The sequence below is a fragment of the Zophobas morio genome, unplaced genomic scaffold (assembly GCF_036711695.1).
Source record: "Zophobas morio isolate AGI-343-1 ecotype UQ-CSIRO unplaced genomic scaffold, CSIRO_AGI_Zmor_V1 ptg000012l, whole genome shotgun sequence".
Classification (NCBI taxonomy): Eukaryota; Metazoa; Arthropoda; class Insecta; order Coleoptera; family Tenebrionidae; genus Zophobas; species Zophobas morio.
The window spans coordinates 23624990-23637001 of record NW_026972117.1 but is presented as its reverse complement, the minus strand read 5'-3'; the positions used below and the strand labels follow the sequence as shown (position 1 = coordinate 23637001).

At 31.8% G+C, this 12012-nt stretch overlaps 1 protein-coding gene across 1 annotated transcript; it reads left to right on the top strand.

Annotated features, from left to right (window-relative positions):
* The first annotated feature begins 1935 nt into the window (after positions 1-1935).
* On the top strand, positions 1936-11567 carry LOC135128437 (b(0,+)-type amino acid transporter 1-like). Its single transcript, XM_064055345.1, has 10 exons — positions 1936-2291; positions 8998-9201; positions 9484-9762; positions 9817-9942; positions 10000-10099; positions 10167-10211; positions 10266-10493; positions 10540-10786; positions 11161-11332; positions 11387-11567. Exons 1-10 carry the CDS (start codon positions 2285-2287, stop codon positions 11449-11451), a joined length of 1473 nt encoding a protein of 490 aa, XP_063911415.1. The 5' UTR covers positions 1936-2284; the 3' UTR covers positions 11452-11567.
* The last annotated feature ends 445 nt before the right edge of the window (positions 11568-12012 follow it).

Here is a 12012-nt window from a genome sequence, read left to right as displayed (position 1 = left end):
CACTTATTTGTAGAACATAGATCCCTGTTTTGAGAATGGCTTTGTGTACACACTTACAAAAGCATCCTTGCAACGTATTCATAACTGCCCATTCACAATGGACATAAGACATAAGAACAAGCGCATAACATAATTTGGTCTGTGTCTGGCTTATGCTTATCTACGTTCACAGTGGACACAGTGAACTCTGTAAGAATTGTTAAACTGCGCAAACGCAGAACGGAATAACTCCCGGCCAAACATAGAAACGGCTAACCTCAAACTGAGTCAAAAAAAATATCTAACCTACAATTTCATACGATATTCGAACTTAACAACTCGCAGTACAGAACAGACTCGCAGTGTGAAGCTTTGATTATAATTTATATAATATAATCAAAGGTGTGAAGTGCCAAGTACCAACTGTCAAAGGGAATTCAATAGCAGCATTCAAAAGTCCCTAGATTTTAACATAATTTTGACATAATTCGTGCACAAAGTTGAACTTATTTCAACTTTGTGTACGCACACAAGGATTACATAAAACGTTCATAAGCATAAGAATTACGTTCGTCCACTGTGAACAGGGGTACACGTTTTCCATCGTTTCAACTTTACGTATTTATGTAAGCTTTATGTACTTGTTATGCCTTATGTCCATTGTGAATGGGCAGTAAAGTGAGTAGCAGCAAAAATTATTTTACTGCACATGCGCATAATAATTTGGCTCCCACAGAATACTATACTATATCCAGTAATTTGTATTTTACAATATAACTTAATATTACATAACTGACAACCTTTACAGGCTTTCAACCTGCCATACCTACATATATTACAACGATGTGAGAAAGTGACCGTTGTGTATATACCAAAACATTTTCTTTGTTCCTTTTCTTTACTAACATGTAATCACATTTGTGCTTATACAACATAATAAAAAATATGAACAAAATGGTCATAGTTTAAAATGTCATAGGTCATCTAAACGTTACTGCTCTCTACAAGAAGACTTCCGTATTTATGTCCAGATAAGATTTTATGACTTCCGTATTAATTTTTGATAATATCAATAATAATTTCCACTGTCCTTTTTTTGCCATTTTAATAAAAGTAAAAAAAGTAAATCCAGTTGTAAATTAAACTTAAATGACAATTATAAACACTGAATTTACAAAAATATTATAAAAATGCGATATAGTGTAATGCAGAAGACGCTAAATTACATCGCCATGCATTCTTTGTTGAATATAAAAATACCGTCATGTGAAGATATCCATCTTTAAACAAACAGTTCAAAGTAAGTATAAACAGCGTTTATTTACTTATTGATTTAATTTACATCAGTTCTGAGTATACTGTGACGAAAAATTGTTATCAATTGTTGTACATAATGCATCCAAAGCATTGGTGCAGACTGACCTTATTTTAACAGCGTCACAATAATTATTTAATTTATTAACAACGCAACACATCATCAGTAACATGGAAGTCAATGCAAAAGGAAGACTCAAATTTAACAGTCCTTTATGTAATAATTGCGGCAATTACTAAAAGAGCAAGTAATATCGGTGTGTTTTAATTCCATTAAAGCAAAGAGACCAATTTTGATGAACCTGATAATTTAACTCTACTTAAATAAAACATAAGTAAATTAATGTAATTGTGTAAGCTGTCAAAACAAGTAAATATCGGACTTAAAATGTAACTCATATTTATCATGTAAGTATTATGAAAGATATTATACTGTTTTATTGCATTTTAATAATATGACCCAAAGGGTCATCAAGATTTTTGCTTGTGTGGAAATTAACGTATCCGAGTTTGAAACTATACACTGAAACACTCCATGACAGGCAATGTGTTTATTATTATGTTACCAATATTATCAATAAATTACTGGACTTTTATTTAATAGGTATTTTTTTAAATAAAACATTCATATTGTCTGCAAGATTGTGTTTAACACTGAGCGCTCTATTTTCGTTTATAACTAGCCGCAATTTTGTATTAAACAATTTGTGTCGTGCTAGTTCAATTTTCGTTTCCTAAATGAGTGATACTACGGCTTGTCCAGATGGCCCAGACATAGAGAAGTACCTAGTGCGGTGAGATACAAGTTTTAATACTTGTTATCTATCATACTCTTGACAATTAAACAAGATATTACAGATACCACGTTGGTATTTAATTGAAAACTGATGTGCACTGTGCTCTTGTTAACATTTTATCACTCAGCGTAATATGCTTTTAGCTTATTAATTAATATATCTGGGTTTGTTTATACTTTAGTGAAAAAAACACAATGACCGGTAAGTTTTTACTTTTCTTTTAATCACTAGTAATTAAACGTATGTACGAGTATATTATTATTTAATTTAAATTATTTAAATAATTTGGGTAGATGCAAAGGACGTTTATAGTTTTATTATTTGTAAAGTTTGTAGTTTAGGCAATCACTTTTCTGTGCGAGAATATATTTTATAAATCTGTTACTTAGTAGCATTCGGATTTGTTTGTTTTAAAACTTTGATTGATCTACCCATAAGATAATAAACACTCTATCAGTCGTTGATTGATTATTTATCTCTATTGTGTAATCCGGAACTTTGCTTAACGAAAATGCCCTATATTAATAATTAGTAATTACTTCTAAGTCTAAAAATGTATGCAAAAATCGAAGAGATATAACTATTTGAGTTTCTTGCAAAATACTAATAATTGTCAGAACACTTTATTTGGCAATGAGAGATGCACTCGTGCAATCGTGTCAGATTGTTTTTTATAATAAAGATTAATATTATTTGAAAATTTGTTAAAGGTAAAATTACTTTTTCCAAGAAATATTTTTTGATATATTTTAAGTTAGTGTTTTTAAGAATTCTCAACGGTTTATCTTTGGACTTTTGGCGTTATCCAAATTTTGTTTATCTTGACGGATATATTATATTCATGTAGGTACAGGCTGTTTCATCTCAACTGAACGGTCAAAATTATTATTTTATGATATACATAGTTTAGGCTTTTTTTTTCAAATTGGGTTCACGTCTTTTTTTTAGTCTTTTTCAAAAAACCTATTAAAAGTATATAACATTTCATAATAAATGGCAGTTTATGGAATTTATACCAGATTTTTTGAACCTGCTGTTTTTATATCGCATGCGTAAGGTGTCACCATGGAAACTAAGGTGTGCATCTTTACCTACAACAAGCGCACGTAATGCGGATTCACACCTGTTCGGAATTTCATGACTCAAAGTTCATCTAGATTTTGAAAAGTTTGTAGTGTCGTTATCTACATCTCTTTTTAAAATTTCCCATCCTTCTTGGCCACATTTTCTCAAATGGAGCCTTTAAAAAGAAAACTGTATAAGCTATATGGTGAGAAACTAGGAATTAATTTAGCCACTTAATATTGATTGAACTGTTAGACGATGTACATATCAGTTTATTTTTAACCACCTAATAATTATAAGACGATGCTGTAAATAAGCCTAAAAATATTAGTTAGGTATTAGTTAAGTCGCCAGTAATATTATTTCTCCACTTCATTGTGTTTAAACTTTGTAGGTATGTATTTAGCGGAAAATGGTGTTAAATCTATATAATTTTAAACTTTAATGTTCAGTTATTTAAAATAGTAGAAACATTTCACATCAACTGGATTACATATCCATACAGCACATGTATTTACTATATGAGATAGTTATATCAATAAGGTCATTTCTTAGCATCTCACAGCATCCAAAATAAGAAAGTAGTATCTGTCGTCTATTGACGATTCTAAATAAATAAATTTCAAAATTACAAACAGATTTTTTGAAAATGTATGTGTACTCTAATGTCACGTAGATGGTGAAACGATAAGCAACATTACTGTTCTGACATAATTTAATCAGTTACTTCGGAAATGACGTTATTTTACAAGCAATGTTTCTAAAAAATGACTGTATAACTAAAAAAATTCGTAGGATTTCAAAAAAACGTATGACACGGATTTTCGTTTAATTTGAGTGCATGGACGTAAATTCTTTATATTTAGAACAGGGTGTGTGATTTCATAATGGTTAATCAATACGTACAATGGTAACACCTACAGTTACTGATCAAATTAAAGCCTTTCCCAATTTTATAAGAAAAATCGTTACTGAGCGTTCTGAGATCATCAAGGCGAAGGTTAAAAATTTCAAAAAGTAAAAATATTCGTCATATAATACTCTCAACATGTAATTTTATTACAATTGTTTTACTTATCAGATCACTTCCTCTGCTTATCACCAAATTGGCTATTGATATAAGTAATTAATCAAATGAAAACATCAGTGCACATTAATCAACTTGATTTCGACTAAATAAATTCTTGTAGATAAATTGTTTTAAACAGGGTAACTACTATACACGTGTAGAGAAGACTGTTCATTTAAAAACCACTTTACTACCTACTCACGAGGCCTTGACACGAAAGATCTACAAAATCTTCAATGACTTGATTTTACTTGATTGTAGTAAATTAATGTTTTAATCCAGATCCCGCCTCAAATGATTTTAAAACGATTTATTTTAGGACATATTTTAGCCAAAAGTTGCTTTTATTCTGTTCTTTGCTTAATAAATAGATAACTAGGTTCAGTAAATCAATATTTTTACTTCCCGAAGTAAGGAAGTATTGTAATAGGGTGCATCCGACGAGTGGCTATTTTCACTTTTTCTCGACGCTTTATTAAAAGGGTCCTAGAGTTCGAAAAAGTAACTCCCGTTTTCGTCTGTCTATCGTCTATCGTCGATCTGTCATCTGGCTGTGTCGATTTTTATAAGACAAACCATTTCCGAAACTACCGGACCGATTGTTGTAGAATTTTAGTGTTACGAAAATCGTATAGATGGTAAAACGATTACCAAAATTTGCCTAACTGAGAATTTAATGATGTCCCGTCATTATTTTGAATAGTTAAGGTTATTTAAATGAAGTGAAATAATATATTCCTTTATTCGTGGTTTACTTTACAAAAAATCTTATCCAGATTGATATCGTGTCCTTGCTAGAATGTGGATGAGGTCATATATCTTTACTTTAACTTATAGGTGTTACTATAAAAAAAAAATAAGTAAAATTCACAAAATCAAATTTTATACATTTTCGAAAAAATTGGTTATGTTGAGCTCTACTTTAGGGGGAGGGAAGTTCTGTCGAATAACCTTCGGCCAATTTTTACTTCTCGAGCGTAGACGACGGAAGTATCGTAGTTGTATATATTTAAATTACACAATAATATACTCGTACACTTGTGGTGTATGAATCCGCTTTCAGTTTTCCCTTAAGCACAAATTTTTGCAAAAAAATTCGCAAAATATAATAACCTCGCACGAGGACTGGCAATCAAGGAGCTCTGATTTCACGTCGGCACCCGGATTTATGGTCACGTGTTCGATACTGAACATAGCTCTTTCTTTTTTTTCTTTTTCTCTTACACTGTGACTAGTATTATCTATATGGTTTTTACTGTGTGGAGGTTATGACAAATTAATTTTTTTAGTCACCCTGTATAAGCAATTCTAAAAATTGTGAATGCATTGACAAACTACAAATATATAATTTATTCAGCAAAATTTTGAGATGACGTCATCAAGTTTTGAAGAGACTAAAAAAATGCATTATAACGATTTACCAGGCTTACGATAACCATAAAACTTTTACAAGATTTCAGAGTATTTGGTTTTACAATTTCAAAGTTAAAATGTAAAATGTTGTTGTACTACTTTGATTTTTTTGTCGAAATCTGAATGCCTACAGCAAAAAACCAAGGTGGATTCATAAACCACAAGTAGGAAAATATATTACCTATTTTATAAATTTAAATAGAGTTTACCGATTTCTGTCTATTAAATGCCTGTTTACATTTATAAAAGTTGGCTGATAGAAAAGCCATAACTGTATCCTGTATGTAAAATCCGTAGGGTAATATATTACCTTACGGAAATGTCAATTATCAACATTTGTCAAAGAATTGAAAAGCAATGAATGTGAAAAGCTGCATTTTTTATATTTTCGGGCAATACGTCGCCCAAATCTATCATTTTTCTAATTTAGTCTGTTCACAATTTTTTTTTTAATAAACATAAAATGTAACTATGACACCGAAATATGTCATACAAACGTGATCAACCAAATTTATTTATTTTTTAATTAATTTTTGAATTATTGGATTAAAATGGGCAAATAAAATTTTGAACACACCACGGATGTAAACGGCGCTATAACCGCCAAATCCTCGCTAACGCTCGAATTTCAAACGGACGGCTGGCAGCGGTTATGGCACTCTTTACATCCTAAGTATGTTAATAGCTATTACGATGCATTACCATGCAGTTTTGAGATGACGTCATCAAATTGTGGAGATGATTAGAGAAATTTTGGTCAGCGTCTTACCATACTTACCGGATATCAGTGGCGGCTCGTGATTCTAGAGGTTGGGGGGTCAAATAAGATTTAAAAAAGTTGATACTAAGTTACACTGCTTATAAAATGTTCCAACTACAGACTGCTACTGCAGCACAACAAAAGACAAAATCAATGCATGTGATAATTCCTGGAAATGCTGTTTTGCCAGTTCGTAATTATAACACAGTCGAACAATTTTAGAAAAATTTCTTGTTACAAGCATTCTGAAAATGTATTCTGAAAGGTTATTTTGTGCTGAATAACTATCTAATTAGACATTAAGCCTACGTCGTCAAAAAAATTTTTTTTTGGAGATTGTTCTTCATAAGTAGGTCCAGTTAAAGGTGTACTACTGCATAATGGGAATAAATATCTAGCACTGCCGATTGCATACTCCATACAAACTGCAGAATATGAGAATATTCAACACTTGTTAAACTGTATTAACGACAAAAAGTTTGAGTGCAATTTGATAGACGATTTAAAAATTGTAGCTTTAGTAACTGGATTCCAATCTGGATATACCAAGCATATGCGCTTCTTATGCAAGTGAAATACAAGAAAGAAAGCATTTCAACATCTGAAAACAATATTTCCTAAGCTTTCTGCTGCTAACATACACCAAGGTAAAAACTAAAATATTACAGTGAATTTCAGTTTTCATATTATATGTACGTTTTCTATATTTAGGAATTTTCATTGGACCTGAAATTCGAATGAAGGATCAAATGTTCTACGCCTATTTGTATGATACGGAAAAATTTACTTGGGAATCAATTAGCTTAGTGATCAGTGAATTTTTAGGAAACAAACGTTCCATAAATTATGTTTCATTTAAATTTTTTTTGCTGATAATCTTTTCATCGAGAAATCAAGAAATTCGAAGAAAGATTTAAGAGAAAGACCCAAGTATCCATTCTTTCCGCATACCTGAGGCTTTTATAAAGAGTTAGATCCTTCTACATATTCTAAGCAGGTTATCTAATCGTAGACGTAATTAAATATCTGTCGACAGAAATCTGTGGAACAATTTTTTAGTGCTTCTTGCGCGTTTTTATGTAAAATTAGAATTCACTTAATTTTTCTAATTGTTCACCGGACGACAATAAAAATTTGAATATTTTTTTTTCGACGACGTGGGTATATTATCTCTTTTGAGAGTTGTTCAGCACAAAATTACCTTTCCGACCATGTTTAGAAAATATATGTAACAAAAACACTATTCCACTGTGATAATTAATCGGTTAGTGGTGTTGGTACGAAATCGGAAGCGTGCGACAGTCTGGGCCGTCGACACCATTGTAGGTATGTCGAGGATATTCTGTACCTTGTCTGATATGTTGAATCGCGCTAAAGCCTATCTCTGTCTTGCGTAAATGCAGTTTCCACATATCCTATCAGCCTCCATAAGCGACTGTAGAGTCAAATCTGAAATCCGACTGCACGGAAACCTCGGTCTTTTTGCGGAGTTAACATATCGCGCTTGGACGTAAAAATCATCAAAAATAAATTATCAAATAATAAATGGAGTAATATGTAATAAAAAAATAATGTTTTTATTCGTAAAAATATTTGGGGGGGCATTGTCCCAACGACCTTATGGACAAGCCGCCACTGCCGGATATATCTAAACTAAGTAAGTAGTTACAAAATTCGGAGATTATCTGTCTAATAAAGAATCGACACAGGTGACAGACAGACGGAAAGGGGACCTCTATTTTTCATTCTCTAGGAATCATGAAACGTCGCGAAAACATGATAGTAGCCATTCGACGGACTCTAATAGCTTACGCTCGGGAAGTAAAAAATTGTGCTGTTAGAAAATTCTAAAAAGTAAAACACATTTCAATCATGAAAAACCGTGTAGTTAGTAAAATGCATAAAAATACAGAGAGATTGAAAAAGAAATTAGTCAAAGTTGGCCATGCACGAAAAGCCGTTTGTCTTAGTTTAAAATAATGTTTTATTAAACGTCACGTTGACAAAAGTCATTTGCAATGTTATCAAACGAAATTAAAGCTTTTCTGTTAGAATCTTACTTCAGAAATGAGACAAAATTGGAAAACGGTGAATGGCAATATTCGTATATGGCTTGTTTTCAAGAATTTGTGGAAAATTTTGTGTTTTAAAAGTAGCTGTCATAATTCTAATTTTAAACAGCCAATTTGACATTTAATAAAAAAAAATTAAATTACGACAAACGGCTTGTCGTGCATGGCCAACTTTGACTAATTTCTTTTTCGATCTCTCTGTATTACCTGTCATTTGAAAATTCAGAATTAGAAGTATATGAATTTAAAATTATTTTTAAACATAAGCTCATCAAAGTTACGATATAATTCAATCAACGGTTACGTAAGTCAAAACTATAATACATACTTATAATGAGACAACATTGCGCATGCAAAGTTTGGAGCTATGTACCTAATTGGTAACACACAGAGCTAGAGAATTAATTAAATAAAAGAAAATAATTAACATAGATTTTTTCCCGATTTTACAACATATTTTTTTTTCTCAGGAAAAAAATCATATATTTTTAGAAACATTTTAGTACTTTTCTCGTATTATTTTTTCAGGTGCAGTTTCTTCACCAGATGTTGCATCAAAAGATGGCGTCCAACTCAAACGAGAGTTGGGTTTATTTTCCGCCATAAATTTGATTCTAGCAGTAATGATAGGTTCTGGAATTTTTGTATCTCCGGCTTCCGCTCTAGAACATTCTGGTTCCGTTGGAATGTGCTTGGTTGTATGGACAGTATGTGGAATTATCTCACTTTTAGGTATTACATTGTTATATCCGAAAATATTTGAAGGGAATTTTTACAACTGTTTAATTAAAAAAAAAACCTATTTTTACAGTATGCAGAAAAACATACCTGAACTGACCTACCCATGTTCTACCATATTCAATCACCTCATTTTTTTAATAGCTTTACGTCCGTGTATCCGAAATTGGTCTTTATTTTTTCAAAAAAACTGAACCATTGCAGAAACAGTCCCATCAAAAGTTCTCGCTTTACCAATATACAGCACATTTCAGTATTTTTAAACCTTTGTTGCAGGAGCGTTAGCTTTCGCAGAACTGGGGACCGTGATTCCTCGATCAGGCGCTGAGTATGCTTATTACATGGATTCCTTCGGTCCACTACATAAATTTTGGGGCCAACTACCATCGTTCATTTATTCATTGGTCATGATTTTTATTATCAGACCCGCAGAAGTGGCTGTAATCATTTTAACTTTTTCTGAATATTTGTGTCAACCTATTTTAGATGTTTTGTGTGTACATAATCCCGAAGAAACTGAAAAAGTTATCAAAACCATAGCGTTAGCTGCTTTAGGTATGTAGACAATCAGAGTTCATTTTTTTGTTACTAACATTTAAACATTTAAAGGTACAATTACTTACATAAATATAACAAGCGTCAAGTTCTATGTTAAAGTACAAAATATTTTCGGAGCTTTCAAAGTTTTCGCTTGTCTTATAGTAATTTTTGGAGGAATATATGAAATAATGAAAGGTAATAAGATAAGTAACTGATTTCGTTAGAATATAGTAAAACAATATATTGAATTAGGTAACACAGATAATTTGAACAAGGGATTCGAGGGCACAAAATATTCTCCCAAAAATATAGCTTTAGCGTTCTATAGCGGATTATGGGCATATGACGGATGGTAATAAAAATGCAAATTGTATAAAATTATCATTTGGAAACCGCACAATCTCAGTGTTCTGTTACAGGTCGGCTGTTACTATTGTAACTGAAGAAATAAAGCGTCCAGAAGTGTAAGCCGAAGTATAAATCGAATCTGCGTTATAATTTGTCCATTCATATTTCAGAAACATTCCCAGGAGTATTATTATAAGTGTCCCAATAGTAACTGCTTTGTATGTTTTCATGAATATGGCATATATGACTGTACTCTCAATACCTGAGATGATGAATGCTAAAGCAGTTGCTGTTACATTTGGTGAAAGAGTTTTGGGACCGTTTTCGTTCCTAATACCCTTAGGTGTTGCTTTAGCCACGTTTGGGTGCGCATTAAGTATTCAGTTTGGTGTTACAAGGTATGTTTCCTAATCAAATAAATACCTTCTACACGTTTCTTTATAGAGTTTGTTACGTGGCTGCTCAAGATGGTTTAATGATAAAAAGTCTGTCATTCGTACACTATAAAAAATTAACTCCTTCACCAGCAGTAGTTTTGCAAGGAATAGTCACATTTGTGTTTATCGTAGCCGGGGATATTGTGCAGTTGATTGAATTCGTCAGTTTTCTTATATGGATATTTTATGGTTTGGCTTTCGTGTCTCTTTTAGTTTTACGGAAAACGATGAAAGATGTACACAGGCCATATAAGGTAATTAAGTCAAATACAAGGGTTTGGTTTTATTATAAAAACACCAATAACTGTCAGTGTCGAAGCTGTAATCAGAAAGTTTCTACTTGTGAAATCTAACTTATTATTTTGAACGTTGCTGAAAATAAACTTCAGATTTGGATTTGAATTGATACTTTATATTGAATTAGTTAAAGATTCACACTCGAAATTATTATATCTTCGAAAAAAAAAACCCGAATCCATATCTGAAGATGTGCCTGTGATCAAGATATTTTGTAAGTGAGTTACTTAGTTACTCACAGTTAATATTAACTGTACAGTTGATTGGATTAAAAATTATTTCGATATCGCTATAATGACAATGTATACATTTTTGGTATGGTTTATTTCAGGTGCCCACATGGATTGTGATATTTGCGTTATTAATAGCAATTTATCTAAGCGTAACTCCAATAGTGACAGATCCCTCTCCTAAATATTTGTCAGCACTGGCTTTTATTTTAGTGGGCGTTTTTATTTATTACTATTTTATCTACAAAAAGAATTTTCCAGATACAATTATGAGTAAGTATGGATGTTTTAAGAGCGAAGCAATACACTAAAAACATTTTTTTATAGAAAGATTTACACGCTTTATACAGATATTGTTTGAAGCAGTGCCTCCAGACAGTTCTCACGAATAAAAACATAGGACCCACAATTTTGTGCCTGAAAATAAACAATAGTTATTTATTAAAGAGTACTGAATACTTATTTTCATAAAATGTTTATTAAAAATTAATAAAACTGAAATAAAGGAGAGTGGTTTTATTTTATTTTGAGTTTAATATTAATCAGTACCCGAAGCTATTAATTTCGCATGAGAGAATTTGTATCTGTTTGTATTGTGATCTAATTAAATCGCGTATATTATATTTAGATTTCAACAACGCGTTTCAAACAACTGAAATTTACAGCCTGAAAAAAGATGTTTTTCGTTGAATTGGGAAAAAATTTCAAATCGTAAAGCAAAGCGTGTTGTTGTTAAATTAACCCCATTGCACCAGAAAGTTGTCCTTTCGTAACTTTGCTCTTCGCTCGAAACACAATTGCTTGCCAAATATGGGCAGAAATTACTGTCCACCAATCAAATCATTTCAACAGTCCAGGCGCGAGATATATTCTTCACCGAAATATGGACAGAAATTACTGTCCACCAATTATTACTTCCCGAGCGTAAGCAAAGGAAGTATTGTAATCGAGTC

What these genes read in the sequence shown, in the direction of transcription:
- LOC135128437 (XM_064055345.1), top strand. An exon ending in ATGTACACAGGCCATATAAG is followed by an intron (nt 10,787 to 11,160) that starts GTAATTAAGTCA and finishes GGTTTATTTCAG; the next exon opens with GTGCCCACATGGATTGTGAT. An exon ending in TTTTCCAGATACAATTATGA is followed by an intron (nt 11,333 to 11,386) that starts GTAAGTATGGAT and finishes ATTTTTTTATAG; the next exon opens with AAAGATTTACACGCTTTATA.